Source organism: Eucyclogobius newberryi, unplaced genomic scaffold (genome assembly GCF_026437365.1).
Source record: "Eucyclogobius newberryi isolate DKJ021-1_F unplaced genomic scaffold, fEucNew1.0.hap1 SCAF_8, whole genome shotgun sequence".
Classification (NCBI taxonomy): domain Eukaryota; kingdom Metazoa; phylum Chordata; class Actinopteri; order Gobiiformes; family Gobiidae; genus Eucyclogobius; species Eucyclogobius newberryi.
The window spans coordinates 13,208,728-13,233,438 of record NW_027316500.1 but is presented as its reverse complement, the minus strand read 5'-3'; the positions used below and the strand labels follow the sequence as shown (position 1 = coordinate 13,233,438).

Sequence of the window (24,711 nt, the reverse complement as noted above, 5' to 3'; positions counted from 1 at the left end):
AATGGTGAATGCATCCCAATTCTCAATGCTGCTTAACAACGCCGCTCTGTTTGTGTTTTCTATTTATAATTTGTTTTGCGACTATTACTGGACACTGTCTGGCCTAGTTGTTTTCAGAATGATCACTCTTGTGTTGATTAAATAACTGAATTTAAATGAGCACAGGAAGTGGTGGCCATAAATGGGTAAAGGCTGTCGGCATGGAAACCGTTTCTCCTTCTGCAGTGGATGGTGTAACACGTCTGCAACTTTGCTCAAGCTTTCGGAGCTTCTCGTCTGGAAGTGGAGTAGAATCTCTAACAGGATGGTCAAAGACGCGTTGATAGAATGTATTGTATCACATAAATGGTGCGCTGGAGTGATGGTCAAACATGGAGAAGAGCTGAAAGAGCAGGACAAATCTGTGTGTAATGTGATGTGGCATTGTGCTGGCCTTATTATAGAGGCTCAGTGGTGTGTGGAGCATTGTGTAAGACCATGCGGCTGCTCTTGTGCTTCTGTCTGTTCCTTCTTTACACACCATTCTTCAAATTTAATATGTTGTCACTCTAATAATATGGAATCAGTGGTGCTTGTTACACCTCAAAAAACAACGTTTTTTCAAACTTGTATTTTTGACTAACTTTGGTCAGGATTAATCCATATTTGGATTGACAGAATATACATTAGCCAACAAATTGTCCAGACCAAGTAAGTGCTGCACAACATGTAGGAATAAAAAGTATCTTGGAATATTCATAATCATTATAAATGTTTTTCTTATTTATTTATTTTTGTCATTTGATATTGCACCAAGGTACTTTATTTAAACCGGTTTTATTGTTTAAGCAGAACTAATTATCTCTGGCAATAGAGTTCCCCCCTGCAGGTCTATTATATAATATAATAACATTATTTTTGTATACATAAATATAAAATATAAATATAAATATGAATATATAATCTTTTTCTTTGTTCTAGTTGTAATATAAATTATGGGTACTGCAAACAAGCAGTCTAAACCAGGCTTTAAGCTGCCCTATGTAACATTTCTTTACCTATGGAATGTTATACGGTATTCATGGGGACAAGCAAGTTACAAGTCATATTTGTGCAGCGGTAATCCTGCTCACAATAAGAATGCATGTTTTTCAAGGTATAGGTGAGCAATGCTGAATTTAGCAATTAAACAAATGCAAAATCGATCAGTTAAAAGTCATACAGTGGACTACTCCAGATAAAGCAATGACCAATGGTGGATGAAGTACTCAGTTTTGTTCACAAAATGTATGTTCACACTACTTACTTAATGTTGGTGTACCCGTTTGAAAATTATATTTCACACAAAAAAAATACAGTGTAGAAAAGTAGAGTAGAAAGTACCTGCTCTCAGATGTGTTGAAGTTGAAGTGAATGTAAAAAGTGTCCAATGCAAAATTGACTCAAGTACAGATACTTGAAACTGTACTTACTTTTGTACTTTGTTACTTTCCACCACTGATAATAACATCTCAGAGACAAGCAGGTGGCAGATACCCAGAAGAGAACCTGATATCTGAGTACAACACTAGAACATTCTCCGTAAAGACATTCAGCTGCCTCCTTGTAATTTAAGCGGTAATCAAAATCTCATCTGCAGGTCTCATAGCGGGCTCATTTTAACGCTGTGGTAAGAAGCTAATCTTTGAGGTGTTCTTTATTAATTGGTCGCCCAGAGGGGTTTGTTGACAGGAAATTAGGAGCTGTTGTTCTCTGGCAATACAATACTAATTAAAGTGTTGACTTGGAGACAAAGTATGTGACAAACTACACGAGAGCTATGCATTTCCCCCTCTTCAATAAGCTCGGGGTGTTTAACTTGATATGAGTGTAGGCTGCGTGGACACAAGGGCAAGCAACGACAAAGTATTTTGGCCATTTGAATAGACACACCAGTAAGAGTTAGAATAGTAGTAATAATCTGACTGTAAACATCTGAAGAATGGTCTTTTGAGTGGATCAAATACAAATACAACCTATTCAACCTAAGGCAAGGCAAGGCAAGGCAAGTTTATTTGTAGAGCACATTTCATACACAAGGCAATTCAAAGTGCTTCACAGCAGGAAAAATGCATTCAAATCACAAAGAAATTACAGAAACAGAAATACAATAAAATTAACTAAATTCCAACTGATTTTCTAAACTAATAAAATCACAAACAAAAGAGAAGAGTGCAAAGAAAAAATCCTTTGTCATATGCGCAGCTAAACAAAACTGTTTTTAGCTTAGATTTGAACATTGTCAGAGGTGAAGCCTGTCTCACATCTTCAGGAAGACTGTTCCAGATTTTAGCTGCATAAAACTGAAACGCAGATTCCCCATGTTTTGTCCTGACTCTGGGCACCAGCAGGAGGCCGGTCCCTGAGGTCCTCAGAGTCCGAGATGGTTCATATGGCACTAACAAATCCAAGATGTACTTTGGTGCTAGGCCATGGAGAGACTTGTACACAAGCAGAGCTGCTTTAAAGTCTATTCTCTGAGCCACAGGGAGCCAGTGCAGAGACCTGAGAACAGGACTAATGTGATCATACTTCCTGGTTCTAGTCAGGACCCGAGCAGCAGCGTTCTGGATGTACTGCAGCTGTTTTACAGCTCGTTTGGAGAGGCCAGTGAGCAGGCCGTTACAGTAGTCTAATCTACTGGAGACAAACGCATGGATAAATAGCACTAGGGGGGGCTCTTTTTACATAGGGCCCCGGGTTGGTTTGATTTTTAATGTGACAATAAGTCCCGGCAACGCTGAGACCCAGTGCATCCTAGCTATGGGAGATACCAGGTCGAGGTTGGATGGGTGGTGGGGCTTTTGTAGCCAAGGAGAGTTTGGGACCAGGTGAGAGGCGAGGGGGGATGGGTGGTGGGGCTTTTGTTGGTGTAGTCGGCATAGCCCTTGCTATATTGGGCGTGAGTGGAGCCATCTTAATGCCTGATTTGATCAGACTTTCAAAATGGCTGGGAAGGCCCATGGGTGAGAGTGGAGATGAGAAGGAGAATGATGAATCTTTAGTGGGAGTAGATGTTGCAGGGGGAACCCAGGGCTGGTGTGAAGGCAGGGGCGATGACAGGGATGTTGTTGGGCTTGTCACAGATGGGTCCAAGGCCTTTGAAGATTGTTCCTTTGCTGGAGGCGGTGGAGGTGAATGTGGAGCAACTGGAGCTGAATCCTTTGCTGGTGGTGGTGGAGCAGCTGCTGATGAATCCTTTGGTGGAGGCTGAGGTTGTGGTGCTTTTGATGTTGAAACATTGGCTCGGTCTCTGGCTGAGGGAGCAGGAATTCTTCTCTCATTCCTCTCTTCTCTAACTATCTGCTCAGGACCCTGTCCAGGCCCAGTCCAATGCCTCAGAGCGTGGAGCAGGTTCTCTGTCAGCACCCTCACTCCACCTCTACATAGGTGGGGGCCATTTCTCTTAAACAGGTCCTCTCGTTTCCAGAATAGATAGAAGTTCTCAATGTAGTGTAGTCCTCTCGGGGAGCACTCTTTGGACAGCCATGTGTTCAGCTGAAGAAGCCGGCTAAACTTGTTTATCCTCCTGTCGATGTTTGGAAGAGGTCCACTTATGAAAGTTTTGATTTCCATTTTATCAAGCACGTCGAATAACTTCAAGAAGTCTTTTTTCAAAACTTCAGTCTGTTCCCGCCGCATGTCCACTGCACCCACGTGCACAATCAGCTGTTTAGCTCCTCCATGCTTAGCCATAATATTTGGAAGTAGTGACGTTATCTCAGAAACAGTGGCGCTTGGAAAAGAATGTGTGTTTATCTTTTCATGCGTCATGTGACTTATCGCGCCGTCCCCAACTAAAACAATCTTGACCTTGGCTCCTGGCACAGATCCTCCTCGCTGTATTTTGGCCACATCATCTTTATTTTTTCATTTAATTTCATCTCTGAAAGTGGTAAAAATCTGTTGGTGAGCTGTATTTTAGGTGACTTCACGTTATCTTTGTATCGTTTAGGCTTTGCTCCAAGTTTGTTCCAAGAAACAGCCTGGTCTTTCTGGTTTTTAGACAGTTTTGGAAACAACACAGAGTCACTGCGGTTTAGGTTGAAAGTAGCAGTTTTTCTTGTAAAAAGTGTGCTCTTCTTACCGTCGGTTGACACAGGAATGGTATCGTGAAGAACTTTTTCAGATTCCAAAACAAATATCCGTGTTTTCAGCTCATTAATTTCTTGTTGATATTTCCGACAGCGTTCACTGTCTTTCTCACTTCTTCTCCCGGACATGTCGCTGGCGTCAGATATGTCGTTAAAACTGGAAAAATGTTCTTAAAATCCTTGGTTTACTTGAAAAAGTCTAAAGCAAAAATGTTTGGAAGACAAAAACTGATTAAAAAGCAAAATAAATAAGGAAAGCAGCGATAGCAAGCGGAGCGAGCAAAAAAGCGTGTGCACTCTGATTTGATCCTGCCGCAGCCCATCATGTAACTAACTGTAACCCTCACCTGCTGGTCTTTGTGGATATTGATAGGTTTAATGCCATACTGTGGACAAAGTTACATAGTTCATTCATTATTTAATGAATTCATATTCTACTGCTTGTTCTCGGCAAAGTCATAGACACATATTACACCTTTAAATTACAGAAATAAATAAATACATCTATTATTTTAGAAGCACTCCAACAACACACATATTCTCCATTGAGTATATTTGTATTCATGATGCATACAGTTACATTTGACACATATGATAAACAGTTTATGTGAAAAATGAACAGCTATTTTCCATCCTGGTCACGCTCCTTAAGAATCCATCAGTGTTAGCGTAATGACAAAGTGATTATCTGGGTGGAACCTGTGGAGCTGGAGGTTGAAGTGCACAGCCTCTCAGTGATCACACACGGGGCCGAGCTGCTCCCGCTGAGGCTTTCTGACTCCGCGCCAAACGACAGGCCACACTCAGGCTAATGAACTGCTCCACGATTAGCGCGCACTGAACTTCATCAAGCCCTCTCCCCTGCTCTGACACAGATCAAATTGATCGGACAGCATATTGGACATGCAAGGTGATGTTTGAGTGCTGTTTAATGGAAAGAAAATATTTACTTACAATACTCAGGACGAACTGTTGAGCATTTGTGACTCGTCAACAATTAAAATAACTGTAATTGCATAATTGTTATTTTTTATCTGGACTACACTTTTTATTACAAAGACAGTGACAAATTGTCAGAAAGGAATACACTATGGGCATTACCACAATTACCACAAAAGTATGTTGGAGTACATTTTTTCGATACCTTATGTTTGAATGCGTTTCAATACGTTTTTGTTTTAAAAAGTGTTTCAGATATGCTCTAAAGGACAATTAGAACATCTGACACAGATGGATCAGTCTAAACTTTAGCTGGTTGAGAGCATTTGACATGAAACAATGAAGAAATGGCCCCAGCAAGTCTAAAATGAATGCCTATAAAATATGGTATTATTATCAATATTTGAATCACTTTATCAATACTCAGTCAGTATCAAAATATCAATATTTTAATGCAGATACTCACATCCCTAGAATACACTTTTCATTGACAATACACAATCTGCAAATATAGAACCCCTACAGTCACCGTATTTCATCCTTTTTTGTCTAAATATGTATTTACTACTACATTCTAGAATGTTTCATTAGTTGTTTCATTAGTCGACTAATAAAAATAGAATAAGCGTTGACTAGTCGACTCCTAAAATCATTGTTGTTGCAGCCCTTGTGAATTACATGGCCTGCTTAATTTGCTTGTACCAGTACTGTAGTTGTGTCGCCGAGCAATGCAGTGGTGCAGCTGGGTGAAATGTGGAAGTCGCAGAGGCTGTATCTGTGCAGAAAGGACCATGTCATCAAGAAACTTTGTAGGTCTAAAAGAATGCATTTGAAGAATTTGATGAGTTGATATTTAAAAAACAGCCAAGTTGTGGTGATTTGATTCTATTAATTTCAAATAACTTGAGTATATCTCGAGGTCATTTGTCCCCTCAATGAGAACATACTTTTGCTTCTTCGCTTGAACTGAAGTCATGATATTCAGACATAAAATACAACTTAAATTGGAAAGTGGAGCACAATTATGGGGTTTTATGAGGTCACCGGCATTACAAAAAAGATATTACATGTGCACAGACCTCTCATAGATCCCGGAGTATTAGCAATAATCAAATGTTCCAGAGCTTCAAATACACCCTAAACATAAAGAAAATGTATAGCACCAGCATCACACAGGACTTCAGCACTATGTATCTGGGCCTCAAAACTCCTGACAATATTCCTCTGGAACATAATTTTGGCCACAGGGAAAAAGGATGACACAATCTGAACCAACCGTAAAGGACTGGACTTTTAGGAAATTACATTTGGACTCATTTTGAAACAGACTTTGGACCAAATCAACTGAATTTGACAGACTACATAATTAGGACTGCTTCTTTCACTTGTTTACGACAAGTTTTTTTGTATGTGTTTGTTGTATTTAAAAAAAAAACAGAAGAAAAATAAGCTTTCCCCAATAAATGATGTATTTGTTACTTGTATTATCTCTAGACAGTCGCACACACAAAAGTGCAATATATTCATAAGTTGATGTTGTGTTAATACAAGCAATTATGTTTTTTCATTGCACTATTTATTTTAGTAAACAAAATTACCTACCATATGTTTTTTTTTTTTTGTTTTTTTTTAAAGGACTAGCATTCCACAACCGAATATGAATATAGGATCTACCTCGTGAATACATATATCTTGTTGCTCATGTCGGCCCACTTATTTCCGGGAGCTTGTCCGTGGTTGGTTTGTTCGACTAGAGAACGGAGGCGCGCTCAGTCCTTGACCTGCTCAGGAGCCAGTGTTTTGGAGCGACTGCAGATGAATTTAAAGAAGGCAAAGGAAGACATAAGCTGAGCAGACACAGTGGCCCAGTGCCCCAGTGCATCTTGGGAAGTGTCAGAGGAGCTGAAGAGAAACCCTCCTGAATGCCGCTGACCTCCAGCCCTTATTCCCCTGTAGTGACAGCTTGGGTTTGGTGCAAGCATTGGAGAGCTGTTTTTGTTACACTAAGATGCTCTTTCTAGACATTGACAGAATATTTTTCCTGAATATTACTTTTTTGAATTATTTGTTTATAGAGTAGAGTAGAGATGCACCGTTTTTTGGCCGATCAAACTGACCCGCATGCGCTCAAACTAGCAAGAGTCATACGGACCGCGGCGGCCAAAGCGTCCAGTTTACATTCAAAGTCTATGTAAACGCGCGTCGAACAGCCTCCTGCGTTTTCCGCGGCGCGATTCCTGCTTTTTCGGTGTGGAGCGCGGCGCGTAGGGTGCGTTTTGGCGTTTTCTGCTCTAGACGCTTTGACGGGCGTATAAGCTTCAAGGCGTTAAAATTGTTTGTTGCAGTAAAGTTCAGATTATATATATATATATATATATATATATATATATAGTTATTTATTTTTCCACAAAATAAATTACATTTTATATTATAAAACGTGTGTCCTGTATACATGCACCTTTTTCATATATATAATACTGGGTAGTTTGTGGGAAAATCAGTGGCTAGATAGAAAATCGGTATCGGAAAAAACTGTTTTGGCAGGTCAGACCTCCTTAAAAAACGGAAATCGGAATTGGCCAAGAATTTTGCAATCGGTGCATCTCTAGAAAAGAGTGCAATTTGATGCCTGGATAATGAAGGAAATAGTTTTTTTTTATATATTGCATTGTGGACATAGTATGTAAGAATTACTGCTGAATAAAGTGTTTCTGATTTTTGGTAAAGTAGTTTAACAACAGTTTAATATTTTTGATTAATTAGAAGTAAGGTAGTCGAACTCTTGCCCTGCTGCATGACATCAACATGTACCTGCCATGTATTGTTTTATTTGCCAAACGACATAACAGAACGCCCCCAGCCCCATTGCAACTGTTATGTTTGCTTTCCTTATATTAGCTGTCCTTAAAGCCAGCGCTGTAATATGTCAACACTAAATCTAATTTCCACCACCAGGGTGCATGGAGCCTGTCTATAACAAGCTTTTTGAACTTCATTTGTAGCTTCATTACATTAATTAAAATGGCTCCGTAATTTGAGGCCAAAATACAATTAGGCAACACAATTAAGTATTTTTTGTCTCTGTGAAAATAACGCCATTTGTGAGTTTGATTTTGCTCAGGCTAAATGTGCATTATTTCCCATTAGTGGTCTGTTGTATCAGCTTGAGTGCTGTTATTTAAATGATCAGTGAAGCTTGCATAATAAATAGTACTTTGCTAATCCCTGCACACAATGCTATGGGTGATGCATGTTATTAACAGTGGATCATTAATACTGTTGTTGCATTTTAACATTTGCAGCTTTCTTCTATGTTTAAGGTAAGTTGAGTAACATGATATTTTCTCTTTGGGTTTTCTTACTGCAAATTAATTCCACATTAAACTTGACAGATTGATTCAGCACAGGCACCAGCTACATGGAGTTCACCTTCTAGTAGATCCAGATCAGCGCATCAGGGCATCTGTTTCCTCTAAATCTACATCAAAATACAATATATTTCATCAACAGTCTTTCCATAAAGTTAAGCAGAACCACTCCCCGTCTGTTTCATAAGCTAATAAACCAGTAAAAGCAATTATCCGTACAAATCAGACTATGGTAACAATGATTAAACTTCAGTTGCAAGTGCATTGACAAAGCCTGCTGTGACTGTTTGACCTTTGAACTGCACTTCTCCCTCTCCTCGCGGTGCAGTTTGCTGACGCCGGTGTTGTGCTTTAACCGTATTGACATGCGGACCTCCCCCTGTGCCCGGATACTGTACAGCCCTGTGTGTGTGTGTGTTTGTGTGCGTCGAGTCTGTGTCTGTTTGTATCACGTCACAACTCGAAGGGACTAAGACAGCGGCGCGTAGCTATTCCTGTTCACATGGCCGCATTAGCATCAGCGCACTGTTCTGCTGCATATGTGGATGAATGATGACATGTTTGATGTTTGTGGGACACACTCAAGTAGGTTAGCTTTGATATTGGAAGACGGCGTGGCACAGGTTGGAATAAAAGTGGTTAAGTCGTGTGTAAAACTTTGTATCTCAGGCTTTATTTTGAATCAAATTGGATGACAGAAAATGTCAGAGTTCTCAGTATGCAGCGCTTACAGTATAAATATAGACTAAAGGAATACAGGAAAACAGTGAGAAATTAAAGTTTCTATTTCAACCCTTAGGAATTATTATATATTATGCTTTTATTGGGTAGTGCTTTGAAATGAGGTTTCTTACTATTTATAAGACATTCATAAGCACTAGGTATTTATTTGTAGATGGCTTATAAATACATCATATGTTATTTAGGGCTGCAACAAATTAATTGCAACTAATCAATTATTTAATTAATCTTCAACTAATTTAGTAATCAAACTACTTAAAGGTTGAATGGACGATTTTTTTGGCCCAAATCTGAGTCTTATTTCCTCGTGGCGTGGACGGCCGATTAGTCCTGCCACGTATCAATCATAAAACGCACCTATCGCTCACCTGCAGCCGCGTGCGGATCGTCCTCACGTTCCAGCTAGTCTAAGCGGATTGATCTATCATAATATAGTTCCTTCAGTGTACGGGACAAAATGAAGATGGAGAAAGACTGTTCGAGCTGACTCAGAAGTAGACGGAAATCTACGAGAGACGAGAGATGCGATGCGCTCCGTTGCGCTAATAAACAAACGCATGTGTGTGTTGTATCAGTCCACGCGCCTGCGTTCTCAAATCGCCGAAAAATCGTCCATTGCGCCTTTAACTTAGGTTCCACAACATGACATGAGCTGAAAAAAAGTACTTTTATGACTGATATTATGGATAATTATAACTCTTAATACTCTAACGTCCATAAATGTGTTCCACCAGGATCCTTAAACGGCTTCTCATCAGCTTCATCTTGTAAAAATGTTTTCACCACGTAACTTTTGTGTTCTAAACAGCTAATTGATTAATCAAAAGAATAATTGCAATACTAATCAATTAGCAAAATGATTGTTAGTTGCAACCCTAACTTTATTACAAACCCCAAATATGTGTTTATTCAAATTATGTAATATAAGAAATAATAAGCACATTTCCAGCCACACAACTGAAAATGATGGTATTTGATAAAAGTAGATAACTACATTAACTTGCAAAAGGGTGCTATTCAAATGTGAGTATTTAATAAGTCAATATGTTTGCGTTCACATTTTAGATCGCTTATGATTTGAAATTGAGCTGGAGATCTGTTAAGAATTTGGTATATCAGTATAAATAGACAACAGTCAATTTCCCCATGTGTGGACAATAAAGGAATATCTTATCTTATCTTATCAGTCATAAAGTAGTCCCGTTATTCCACTCGAACAACGTGATTTTTCCGTCAGTGGAACATAATGGAAGACATATTATTAATATGACACGTTTGTGGATCCCCATAACAAGCAATGATAAAGTTCAACATTTGTGGATTTCTATTTTGGATAGTTCTTTCAAAAACAGTAAATCTTCCATAGAGTTGCAGTAATTTATCACACATTGTGTTAATGACTTGCATATAGTAAACACAGTTGTAACCTAAGTGTTTGGCTGCTTAGTATCTGGCTGTGTCTCAAGAATCTCTCCTGATAAAGTGTTGTTCGAGGGCCCTTTGCCTGATTCACATCCTCACTCGGGTTCAGTCAGGTACTCCTCATACACCTCTCCTGTACTTCTTCAACACCAGCACACTGCACCGAGGCTACTGCAGTGACTGAACAGGGCACTTTAACTCTTCCTTTTTCCAGAGAATTTAACACCAAGACCAATTTCTCCGCGTTTCCTTGGGGGGATGAAAGTCAGCCGCACTTTGAAGAGATTTCTGAGTCACTTCCTTAAGACTTTCCAGATAACTCTGCCCTGGTTTTTAGTGTGTGTTACCTTCAGATAGAACCAAAGAAAAACAACGATAGTAGGATTTCTAAGACGGATGTTCAAAGTGTTCGTATCGTGGAGTTTCCTTTGGCAAGCAGGTTAAAAGGAAGAAGCAACGTTGTTGGCTCACTGTCAAAGATTATAAACACAAGAGGATATCAAAGTTTCTTTAAACAGTAAATTGAGCTGTGTGGGATCAGCTTACATCTGTACAAGTCAGCTAAGGTGGATCCAGAGAAATGAATTGCATTCTTGATTGCATTTTTGTAATGTTTTATGTATATTGATGTTTCCTTGATTGCTTGTTTGTCATGTAGTATTATATTATGTTAAAGGCACAATATGACATTTTTAGAAAAAAATATGACTACAAGAAAGGTGTGTTTTTTAATTGTTACTCACAAGACTTAGGATAAGGTTTTATTGCTCTAAAATAATGTTAAAAATAAAATAAAATAAAAAAAAACTTATTGTGAGTTGGATTGCATCTGAGGATCCCCTCCTGCTTGTTTCCATAGAAATGTTGTTCCTTTAGTTATAATATCCCACTGTATTGTATAAATCTATCTGTATGGAAAATGTTCCGAAGTATCATTTTATGATTGTATTTAATCAGCATTTTTATCACTTTGAATTCTTACTTTAGAAAGTAAGCCTTGTCTAAATGAATTCACGACTGAGTGCAACTCACCATACTTCCACTTGGGGGCACTGATGAACAAGTAAATAAAGCCAGTTTGAAAGCGGTACTGTGTAAGTTCACAGCTGATGTCATTTCTGTAAGCCAGCCATTTAACTTTAAATTCACTGCTTCTAAAAAGCATTACAAGCCTTGTCTACATTTCACTCAATTCCATTACTAAAATCATGCATGTCTATTTGCAGCGTGAGGACATTGTAAGACAGGTTGTTGTCCTTGGCAGCCTCTCTGATAGACTGTCTTATTAGGTATCATTATGCAGATTGCAGTGCTGATAATTATTTAAGTGTAAACACATTCAGCAGGAGCACTCTTCTTTCACAGCACTGGTTCCATGCTGCTGACTCTCGGCACCAGGTGGCTGCTCCAACTTATTGAGATTCGACGAGGTGAGAACAATCTAACGCAAGGAGCATCTGGATTCTGATGTTCACAGCTGGATAGCTCTGCAATACAAGCTTTAGGTGGATGCAGAGATATTTATTCAGTTGCTAAATAGATTAAAATTGTATTGCTTTTGTTGGTATATGGTTTAGTTTATCTCTATTGAAATGATGCATTGATCTTCTTGGATAATTTTCTTAGTGCACTTACAAAATATGTTGAATTTGTTTTGGGAGTTTCTATTTGTTCATCTATGCTTTAAAATATGTGGTTTTCCTATAATTGGAACACGTCCCTGATTTATTCTTCTCGTCTGGACTAAATCGGTTTAGCTCAGTTTTTGGACCATGAAATTCTGGGGACTTCTTAGTAAATTGTAAGGCTGAGCTTAGCTGTGCTCACAGTTCTCCTTTATCCAGCTTAGACCTGTGTGTTTTGGAGGCAGCATCTGTACGCCCAGCCAGTGGGCAGTAACAGAGAACCACTGCAGCCGCTCTCCAGTGCTGAACTCTGAGCACTCTCCACGGCAGATCCGGATTGTGTTTATCAGCGAGCCCTTTATGTCCACATGTTCTGCATCGTCCTCACGCGTGGCACACTGAAGCAGTCATCAGCACAGTCCCCCTGTGAGAAATGCTCTTTTATTAGCAGGCGAGGCAGACTTGCCCGGATTCAGCACCCTTTTCTGTGGACAGCTCCTCTGCTCTCTATGCTCTTTGTATATTATGTATGTGCGCACGTTTCCACATTTGTGTGTGTGTGTGTGTGTGTGTGAGTGTGTGAGAGAGAGATAGAGAAAAGAAAGTTGTCTCTGAAATGCAGCATCATCATTCCTGCAAAACCTGGGTAATGAGAAACTGCAGTGTCCAGTGTGAAAGTCAATAAAATCATGAGTTTGAAGAGACTGAACTGGAAGATCCTCTATTGTTTTCATGAGTTTTGTTGAATGCATGACTTAGTAAAAGCCAAATTAAAGAAAAGAAAACGTGAACGTTGAATGCAGTGGGCTGTGTCTCTCAGTGCAGCCTGTGCACAGAGGAGAGCACCGGATGAACCAAAACAAAATTAACAGGGTCAAAAGCGTCCGTGAAAGGGATTAGAGCTGGGGGGACACAGCTTCAATTCGTGCTTTTCTGCCTAAACAGCCTCTTCCTCTGCAATGCACTCCTGCTCCAATGATTCGCTGGTTGAATGTTGCCCATTTGCATAGGCACTCTCCCTCCTGCATCCTGGCTGGCTGTTACCGCTCCCCCTCCTCATCGCTCCCTCCTCCCTCCTCTCCTCTCGCCTCTCTCTTGCGCACATCTTCACAAGCGCGTTTGCCGATGCTGCCCGTGTGTGTATGCTTTGCACTCCAGCTCGTGCGCTCCTCTCTCAGGTGATTTTTTTGTCTCCCTGAGCATTAGTCGGATCTGTAGAAGGGGGAGACGACTTGGCACAACTCGCAGGTGTAACCCTTGGCTCTCTAGTTCTCCGCCGCAGCTGCTCGACACACTCCGATTGGACTTGGATTTAACTATGGTCCCATACGCCTGGAAGTCTTCTGAAGGAGGAGCAGGAATGGGACTCACTGCGTCTGCTTGGCTGCTCTGAAGAAATGCACTTTGTCTTCACGCTTTTGATCTTTTCTTAACTTGGCTTTGTGGCTTTTGTCTGGTAGTTTTTTGGGGAGAATATTAGCACTCGGTGAAGATGTGTTGAATTTAGAGAAAGGGGATCGGTGCGAACTGGGAATTTTTCATTGCTCTTATTTCTTGATGTTGTTCTATGATGATTTATGAGACTTTGGTACCTCCCTGGGCGCCACCACGGAATTTCTAAAGTGCTGCTGAATATACAAAGGCTTGCTTTTTTTTTTTACCGCAACCGACATTTTGTGCGCTTGTCCCTTTTGCTTATTTTCTCTGGGCATAAGTGCGATTTGGCACGGTGCGCTATGGGCTGCAAGGCTCTCTGAAGTTTCCACCTTGATCTTGAAGCCTTGTCTGGCCGCTCAGGGAAGATGTTTGGAAGTTGGAGGACACAGTTTGCCCCCCTTAGACCCATAGTGGAACCATTAAACCGGAGTCCAGCCTGGTACCTGATCTGGTGGCTCTCTGCCCTGGCACTGGGGTTGGTGCTGGGGTCAGAACCAGGCGGCGTGGACAGTCTTCATCACGCACACCCCTCGCACGGAAACAAACGTCACCATAATGTGCCTATTGCTATCCACAGATCACCTGCATCACTTAGAGCAGGGCACAGTAAGTATAAACCTTTGTCCATTTGCCCTCCTGCTGTCATATTGATTCAAGTTTGTGAACTGCAATACATTTAATGAATTTGCTTTGTCCAAGAAGATTCTGCAGTGAAAAATGACGGATGAATATAAGCTAAGCAAGCGCTGAGCTTGCTTAGCTTATATTCATCCGTCATTTTTCATCCTCAGCAAAGTGCTCTCTATCTGTGTTCAAGATTAGCCATATCCCTATCTCCAGATGCTCCGTTGTGTCCAGCTTAGACAGGATTAGAACATAGTGGCGCTCCATGTCGCCCGTGGGTGTTTGGATTGAGGAAAGTGGCGTAGGGTCCAGCGCTGCAGGGTGTTGAGCCGCCCTTGGCCCGTGCCCAAGCCTGAATGTGTAAGGCCCCCTACGAAAAGGCCAAGCGGGGTCTTGACATAAGCAGCAGGAGTTAGACAGATGAATTTAGGTAAAAGGATTAGTCTGTGCACTATTTTTATCCAATGTTGTAGGCGTGAACTTTCTTCTGAGTCAAATTGTTGTTGTTTTTTATATATAAAACATGAAGTAAGTGACGTAATCACAACTGATTCAGCGCTGACGTAATGCTGGGCACCTCTCTCTTTATCTTAGCGTTTTCCAGGATTGTTTCAGATAACACTGAATTGCAATGCCCATGCAGACAAGTTACATTGCGGTGGTCTTCCTCATGTCATGTCATAAGATTCTTAAGCCTTTGTTGTGACATTGAGTGTAAACTGCTGTGCAAATGTGTTAATTAAGTGGAAATATTCAGGCTTTGGCATATTTTGATTTTTTTAATAGTTAGCATAGCAAACTGGTTCAATATCTAAACTGACATAATGGTTGACGTCTTGACTAGTACTAGTTCTGGAGTTATTATACTATACCCTTACACATTTGCTTTTGCAGTCAATTAGCAATGCAATGAGCCATAAATATAGTGATTTTGTGGACCAAATTGTTAACAAAATGCCCTGTTTATAGTAAAATTGTATAACTATTTAAGTCCCAGCACTGTTTTGCCACAATAACATTCTACAACATAAACACAACCATTGGACAAGTACAAGTTGAGCATTTTTGGTGCAGGTTCTTGAGCCATTAGAGCTCCCAGGGCCTGGACCAGGACTGGAGTGAGGAGGAAGCAGGACGTCAGCACTCTTCCTCTGCCATGATGAGGGAGATGGGACTGGCTGTTCTACTGAGGCAACAAGAGAGGCAATTAGGCCAGTCTGCCATGACCTCTCTGGATTGGCCAGTGCTCTGCTCCTCTCCCCCAGGGCCCGGGGCAAGTGCAGCTCTCAGGCAGACTCCGTGGCTTAATATCTCACTTATTGCGGTTTCTATAGCGCTATTATTGTAAGAAGGGCAGAGGAGTGTCTCTGTAACATGATTAAGTCGGTGGTTGATCAGAGCGTGGAGGGGGTGTACTGTGCAAAGTGGGAGACAAGCTGTTCAACACGGCACTACCTGGCTCCAGGCCTCGCTGCTGTACAGAACCTCTGCTGATGTTCTCAATACTGCGGTCTCTAGGGGGTGGTCCTTCACGTAAAATAATTGAGACTACTGTATATCTATGCTGAGGTGTATTTTGCTTCTTGCAGTTGTCTTTTTTGTTAGCAAGTGCATTGTGTGGCCTGTTTTTCTCCATGGAGATGTTGTGGCTTTGCCTGGAACGTTTCACAGTATGAGATTTTACTTATCTAGGCAAGCAGGTCAAGTTACAGGTCAGATCTGTGGAGAGGCCACCCTGCTCTTTCTAAGAATATATGTTTTTCAAAGTATTTTGGAGCTATACGAGACCTATAATTGATTGATGGAAGCTATGTTTGATGACATACTGTGGAACATTCAATCCAAAACCCTAACATCTCCATGGAGACTAGCAGGTGGAAGACTCCCCAACTGAAAAGTTACCTAGTGTACCTTTAAACAGTTTTGAACGTTCAATGCACGGCAAACATGGAGTAAAAATAGGTAATTCTGTTACACCAAAGCTCCAGTATATAGGGTAAAGTGAAGAATCGTCCAGTTTCCTGTCCTTTGGGTTGAACTGGTGTGCATGGCATTGATGTATATCTGAAGTGGTAGAAAATTACCATGGTCAGGATGTATGAAATTGAGCCGCAGTTTGATGCATTGTTTGTGAAGGGCGGGCTTTAATGAGCTTCAGACAGTATCGGCCGTATGAAGCAAACCTACCATTCATCATCAATAGACTCCCAGAGGTGATGCTTCTCGCGCTTAGATAGATTTGATACTCGATATGTTGGATAACTAGGTTATTATATTTTCTCCTGTACCTGCTGTACCCACTCACACATACAGCACAGAAGATCAGCTCAATGTGTTTAGACTTGAAGCAATCAATCTATTTAAAGACAGACAATGCTGCAGCACTCAGAGGCTTTTACTTTGGGCAATAGGCCCGTGCTATCTTCAGCTCTTGCATGTCAGTCTCACTCTGCACATTGTAAACCGTGGTTAAATTACAGTTGTGGAAAATAGTTGGAAATAAGTCATAGTTTAAATATAAGTAAGACTAATCGTTATAATAAGTACGGGTGTAGAAGTAGTAGTAGTTTGAATAATAACAAAATTTAGAGTTATGACTATTTTGAGATAAGGACACAATTTAACGATTATTCACTATTACTAACACTTTACTATCCCTTTAGTTTGGGACAAAATACAGTCAATGTAAAAAAACAGCCAAATAAAATACTTAATGTTTTTGTTATTATTATACAATTATTATGTGACCTAAATATTTAGCTTGTTCTTTTTAACACCCCTGCCATCAAAACTAACCATAGATTTACATGGCCTCCATGTTTAAGCTCTGCTGGTTTGGATCAAAGGCAACAAAGCAATTTCAATGATTCAAATCCATTGTAAGCTCTGCGCCTGCACGTCTAATATTCAGATGCCTTAGAGAGACCACACTTGCACTAGCTGAGAAGAACAGAGGCGGCCGGGTGATCGCGGCACAGCCTTGAACACTTTTAAGATCGAGGAAGAGGAGATGGCACAGTCTGGAGTGTGTGATGTGGCCCCGTTGCCACCTGTCCTGTGGTGTGGACTTGTATAATATAATTAGTCCCATGTCTGAGAGTAGATGTCACTGTGCGATAGCGTGGAGATGACACTATCAGGGCTGCAGCGCGGCTCTGGAGATGATAGCTCTCCTGATAAGCATCGCGCACTACATGTAGCCCTGTTCTAGTGGGATCACAGGACTGTTGACCCACGCCAGACACTGGACGTTTCATTCTCAAAGTCTCTCGTGTACAGCAGTTAGAGGAGTACAATGGAACTTTCTCACAATACGAAAAGTAGCGTCAGAATTCATAGCCCTGTCCATCCTCCCGTCTATCTATCTCTTTTCTTAACATTAGAGTACATATTTATAGAGGCATTATAGAAGTTGACTCTGTATATGCTATAAATGACTGTTTACTAAGCGGATTGAGGACAAATTGTTAGGCAAATCGTGGCTTTAGATTTTTTCTTTTTTTTACGAGTTTAAGGTTTTGACTGAGGCTGGGCAGCCAGACTCATGACTTAAACACCTTACATTTTGATGAAAAATGGTGGGACAATATACCTACATTTAATATTTAACATTGTGAATGTTGTTTTGAAGATATAGAATATTTGAATATCAATTGTTTATTTTAGAAAAAGCTTCAGTTGTAGTTTATGTTAAAAATGCTAAAAAGGCTTATCTTATCTTAAAAAGTGAACTTCCAAATGAGGGTATAAGGTGATATTTCTACATTTATTGATTTATTAAAACATTTAATATACTAAACCTCAACTAATAACACATTTCCGTTGGATTGACATAATATCGTCTGAACATCATTATCGCGACAGGTATTCCTTTTTGTCAATACCACATCTTTACTAAGAAACTTAATAATACCTGGTACATGAGGTGATTTATAAAGATAGATATTTTCAGAGCTGATTCAATTTGTTATCTAGCTCCAGGTCATTGGTCTTACACGTACTACCAGTCCGTTCAATAACCGCTGAGTCCCATATTTCAACAAAAAGTGCCAAGTGGTTAAATAGGTTGCTTTAACTCTAAAAGCAAGCACAAATATAGTGTGCCGCTGTCTTGATTGGTCCCACACACTCGACAAGATACAAGATACTCTCACTATTACTTCTTCTGCCCATTCAGAGCACTTTCTTCCTTCTGTAGCCACTAACCCGCCCCCAGTTTGTCCTGTTTGTCTGTGGAGCCCATCCAAGCAGACTGCGTGGGCCCAGCTCTCCGCCCGCAGTGTTCTGAGTGTGTGCTGTTTGTGACCAGGCAGTGGTTGACATTAAAGGAAATGAGAGGTGACTATGCGTGCGACGGCCAGTGAGAGGTCAGCTGAGTAATGTGTCCAGTTTGGGTTTAAAGGAGTCAGGAGACGAGGAGCACAGGACCCTCCACTCTAACCCCCCGCCACTGCTACTGCTGCTTTTGTCTCCAGGGGACGTCTGTGAATACTGAGCAATGCAGGTACAAAGTAAGACTGAGTCAGGGGGAACTTTGGCCACAAGGTCCTTACTGAATCATCAACAACAACAACAACAACGGTCTCTCTGACATGACACTTTTACGATTGCAGTTTGTGTTACGTAAAATATGTGTGTCAGACTTAAAGTTTGATTAGAAGAATTCAGCTAGACATCCGAAGTGGTGTTTTGTGCCTTAAGCTAGTTCCCAGAAATGGAAAGTGCTACCGTATGGAGAGCGTTTGTCTTGCAATAAAGTAGCAAATTGTTGCGTTGGCTTTGTAAGAATAGTGATAGAAACTCTAACGCTTCAAATGATTCAAGAGTAAATATATATAGCACAGGTATTACAGTTAGGACTTTTATAACTGGCTTTTGCTCTTCCAGGTGACTTCTTGGAAAAAAAATAGATGAAACACAAAGACATCAACACCAAAAACAACCTCTTAATGACATCATAAGCAGCACAAAATAGTTTTCAGTAGCATTTTTACCAAGTGGATCTGTTCAGGTATTAAAATGCTAATATAATTGTTAAACATTTTCCCAGAGTCCAGCCTAATCAGCTCCTTATTCTCAGGAGAACAAAAACAAGAAATTGTCTTTAAGATGAAAGTGGGATAGAAGAATGCAAAAGCCATGTTTTTATCTGGTCTGAATTGAGTTCAGTCACCCTAGAGGATTCTCATTCTCTGTTATCATAATGAGGCAGCAGCAGTGTGCCAGTCAGGCCTGTAAATACATAGTTATGCACATTCACTCACCAATGCACACACGCTGCTCTGCACACACTCTGCACACGCTCTGCACACACACACCCAAGTCAGCCTCATCTCTTTGATCACTTCGAGTCGTTTTCAGAACCCCGGCATGCCAAAATTGTCACAATAAAATGCTAATGCACACGTGCAGCAATTCCTTAAATTGAGTCGGTTTATAAATGCTACTCAAAGTTGAAAAAACTCTTAATATGTGGGAAATGTGAATGCAACCATGTGTAGATTTTACACTTTTTAGTTTTACATTATATTGTTGACTCCATTCCAGAAATGAATTAAACAAACTTGCAGTGATTGTTATAGAAAGTATATCTTGTAACTCCATTTTCTATTTTGGCTACAGAAGTTATACTACCTGTGCTTTTAAGTCTGGGTTTGTAGTTTGAATTTAGCCAGAATTCTATTGGAACAGATGAGCTGCCAGTCTGTCCTAAGCCAGCTGTGTGGGAATATAAATAGTAATATCAAGAGTTTATGAATATTTAGACCAAATAACTTAATGTTCAAAGAACAATGTCCAGTGCTCACTTATACAGTAAAACATTATATGTGTAATCCCCCATTACTTTATCAACTACATTATCAACTCATTTCTTAAAAAAGTATGATATTGGCAGGAATTGAAAGGTATAGTTCTTGTGTGTACCTGTCGTCTGAACTGTGAAGACTTCCAGAGCTATAGACTAATTGGTTCTTGGAAAAGGTCAATGGAGGAAGAAAAAAACAGAATAGGTTAAAGTCTCTCTGCTTGTACAGCCCGATATAACTGGATCCACAGGGGAGGACAGGGAGGATAGGATTCTTTGCCGCTCGCGCGCACAAGAAAAAGTATGATTGTCATTGATCAGCAAATCAATAATGAGCCTCGGCTTAAATTTCATGGCTGTTTTGGGAGCGAGAGAGAAAATCTATCTTACTTATGTGGGTGATTTGACTGACAGCATTATAATTATTCTTATAGCTTAACGGCAACTTTGATAACAAAATAATGTCGACTGATTGATAGGCTGCCCCAAGTAACAATAGAAGATCTTTTAAATACCTGGCCTTATCACTACTACATTTTTTTGGTTGTAATTTACAATTGCTCACCTGCAGCAGAGTGGCAAAAGAAAGGAAGCTGCCTCCTAATCCAGTCTAATAGGATTGTGTGGGATTTCACCTTCCTCATTGCTCCTCCAGCCTGAGGCCTGCTGGCAAGCACTGATAAAGAATACGCCCGCCTAACACCTAAGCAAGCTAATATTAGCATATATTCTGCAGCATGCTGTAGAAATACAATGTTTGCCCACGCAATTTATTCATTCTCTATTTGTTTGCGAATTGTGCATATGAGGAAATGGAGGCTATGGTCGACCCTGACAAACATTAACTAAGTTTGTTAGTGGAGACACTTGTAAAATGCAAAAACACAAAGTAGGTCTTCTGTAATAAGGAATAATCTGTGAAAGTTAAGATGACAAATACATGGATGATTTTCTGCAGGCAAATCACAAGAAGACATTTTGATCAAAAATGTATTGGTTTTTGATTTGAACATTTAAAACACCACGATGACCCTGTGGTAAAGATTGTGAAACCTGCCATTGAGAACTTTTCTGCATTTTATTTCTGGAATGTGAGGCCCACTGTCCCTCCAGACCATTAGGATCTTGGTCAGGAATACTTAACTGTAGAATGACATTATTTCATATGCTATTGACCTTATTCCGCCCCGCCCACTTTTTCCTGTTTTTGATACGGATCAGCACTTCCGTTGTAATTGCACTTCCAGTCAAACGGGAACGCTGTTCTTTTTAAATGGAGAACAAAGGAAAAGTCTCACAGCTAAAACATGCTACAAAGTAAATTGATTTGTATAAAATGTCCAATGTTCATGTGACCAACAAGACAACAATGCACCGATTCTCTGGATGGCCCGAAAACGGCTTTTTAGTCTGTGTAGAACTTATTTTCTCTGTAGCCCTATCTTAAGTAATACAACTGGAATAAGGTGCAGAGATCACTGGCCTTCCAAGAACCACCTGATATAAACCAGGTTTTAAACAGCACCTTCTAAGCTAGGGCTAAACCAGGTCTAAATAAAGAACTACATCTTGCTAAATTAGTTCTAAACAACAACCAATATGTGGATTAAATTTACTCTCAATTCAGCAAATTCTTCACAGTAATCTATGAACCACCTGGAGGAGCTTGTGTACCCCCAGTAGTACATAAACCACAGTTTACTGCATTGATTTTTACGTTATTTAATTGGTTAAATGTTATGAAAAAAACTATGATAATGTAAGCGCATGCAGTCGTAATGAACACAATTTGGTCTAGTGATAATTTATGGACTTAAACATTAGACCTTTTTAGTTCTACCTATGAAGTCACAAAGCTGGGACATTTTTGAATCAAGTGTTTTTGTGAGGCTCAGAGAGTAGAGGACATGAATGAAGCTAAATACAACTCAAGGTGTGTTTTTGATGAAGAACAATGGTATAATATGGTCGAAAGCTCAAAAAAGTACTTTTAAATATATACTCCTGCTTGTTTTGTTATGCTGGATACAAAAATACAAACATATAGCGTAGATAAAGACCATTACTTGACACTACAAATCCAGGAACCACACTGAAAAACCAGCTAATGGTCTAGATTCCTATTACACGCAACAATCCCCCGAGATTTGAAGCTAAACAAATAAAGGCCTGGTTCTTTGTGAGGGCAGAGTTTCATATGAGGCTACTTTAACAGGCCCAGCAGATATTCATTATGGATGATGCAGAGACAAATTTTCTCCTGAGTGAAGAACAGAAAGAAAAGAAAGGGAAGGAAATGAACTGCTGTCATGTAGGAACAACATGTAGCATCAGTAGTAGCACTAATAATTGAGTGGCTTTTGATACGTGAATCTTCTAGTGAATTTATTGGAATTACATGATTAACAGTGCTTGCCATAGTCATGCAAAACACTTGAAAAATCGAAAAAGTAAATCTGAATTCACCATAAACTAAAACTAAATCTTGGTTACCGATGTCTAATCCCAATTGTAAACACACTTTTTGCTCTGCTGCAGACTGTTCGGACAGATCAGTTCGCGGATCACTCTGGAGTTTTGGTCCTCGTCTGGCTTTTCTGCATCACTTCCACTGTGTAATTATTCCCACGCTCGTCTCGCTCAGTAATTAGAACTGCACTCTATATTCAACATCTGCTGGCATCTTAATACACAAGACATCAGCCTCTGATGTCGTCCGATCCGCAATATTAAGACTTTTGAGTCGGACGGCACTCAATCACTCCACTTTACAAATTGAGAAGAAGAAAAAAACGATCGAGAAATCGCACTGATGCTTGTTTTTGTTTTGATATGTTTGCCGGGGCTCCATTTGAAACTGGATGTAGGGAAAGACACATTGCTGGCACACAAAATGGCAGACCTGAAGAAAGCGTGCATTGTTTCAGAGGAGCAAATGAGGCTGAAGTGGTGATGAGAGAGTAAATTAGGAGCTGTCGATAGTGTGAGACACCTCTATCAGAGCGAGTGCGGCTGGCAGGGGAGGCCCGTATGCAGCTGGTCAGGGTAACAAAAGGCCCGTTTGGTCTATTGCCCCATTAGGACACTGGGCCAATTCTGTGGCACAAGGCTCATGTATCTTAAGGCTCAGGGGGGAACGCTGTGGTGAGCCCTTGAAGAAAAACAAGAAACGGTTGTTAATCATCTTATCGCCATTTGTGGTACTGCTTCTTCTGTAATTGGGAGCAGTGCAAGATCTAAAGTTGTACTGTCCAAATGCAACAGTTTTCTCTGTGTTTTTAGGTTTGGGTACAAGAGGCTAAGTTTCTCTAGCAATTTGATCATTGCTTTTACTTTCATACTATTTAAATGTATAAATGCAAAACCGAAAAATTTGTTTTAGTTCCATTCCTTAAACATTTTTCTATACCGCAATTTCAACTTGATATTGATTTCAAGTAGTAGTTTCTCTATTATTGTTACATCATCATATACTTGAGGTCTCATTTTGACCTGTTTTTTCATTATTGATTGTTGATTATTATTAGTATAATAGTGTGCTTTTTACATGGTGTTGTTTCTCTTTTTTATCTTCATTTAATTGTTTTTAATTGTTCTATATGGAGCCTTTAGTGTCTGAAATAAAGTTTTTAATGAATCGAGTTGCTATAGTTTCAATTCCAGCAAGGACCACAACCTCAGGACTCGGATGCAAAAAGGTTTAATAACGTGAAACTTAAATGAAGGGGAGGTTTAAATGGCGTTGCTGCTGTAATTCAGTTAAAATGAGGCGTCTAAATTACCTGACTGTATGACATATGATCTTAATTCCATTTGGGGTGAAACCTTGTGTTATACATCTGGTGTGGCCACGCTGGGGTCTGTGAGCTCCTGCTGCAGCCTCATGTATCAGTCAGGGCTTAAGGGTCAGAAGGCAGGAGGACAGGGCTGTGAGTGACACTGGTCGGCTGAGCATTCATGGCATAATGTTCGCAGCCTGGGGGCCCAAACTTCACCTCGACCGTGAATTGATGGTCCCCCGCCACAGAGAGCCAGAGAGAGGGAGCGAGCGTGGCCCCGGGGCCCGTCACTTCGCGGTGCAGTGTTATCTGTTCAGAGGCGTTTGGGCAGGAAATATAGTGAGGACTGTAGCGTGGACGGCGAGATTTCTCCAAAGCAAGTTTAGTGCAGCTTTGAATTGTTTAAACCCTTTATTTAAATTTTGGCCAAGTCTGATGCACACCTTGTACTTCTGGTCAGTCTTTCTTAAACGTATAACAATATAGTCGAATGAGAACCAAATGTTATGTGGTATGCCTCACAGAGAAAAGGCTGGACAAAGTAACCTGGGTTTTTTGTTGGCCAGTTTTGTTGCAACTTCACTCATTTTTGGAGAAAGAAAAGTGAAATTCTGACTAAAACTGACAAGCTCGCCAATATGTGACTTACATTTCATCTACTGAAGACAAATTAATGACCAGATCTATAAATATGTGCCAAAGTTTTGCTAACTACACTTCTCATCTTCTTATGAACAGATACCGACGCTTAAGTTTTGGCAGGACAAAGCGGGGAAAGCAAAAATAACTGTGGCTTGTTAATTATGCTTTTTAAATTAGTCATTTTATATAGTTTTTAATTGTGTTGATGGTAAAGTC

General features: G+C 40.2%; 1 protein-coding gene across 25 annotated transcripts in view; it reads left to right on the top strand.

The window, feature by feature from the left end:
* The window catches only part of LOC140351099 (neurexin-1a-like), a 313,779-nt gene that overhangs the window by 163,715 nt on the left and 125,353 nt on the right, over positions 1-24,711 (top strand). For 2 of the 25 annotated variants that reach the window (XM_072436786.1, XM_072436784.1), the window contains exon 1: positions 13,308-14,250. The exons of 21 other annotated variants lie outside the window; for them this stretch is intronic. In XM_072436786.1, the coding sequence (XP_072292887.1) occupies positions 14,010-14,250 (241 nt within the window). In that variant the 5' untranslated portion in view covers positions 13,308-14,009. Of the gene's footprint in view, positions 1-13,307; positions 14,251-24,711 lie in introns of those variants that run through there. 2 more of the 25 variants (XM_072436785.1, XM_072436783.1) reach the window with 1 other exon arrangement.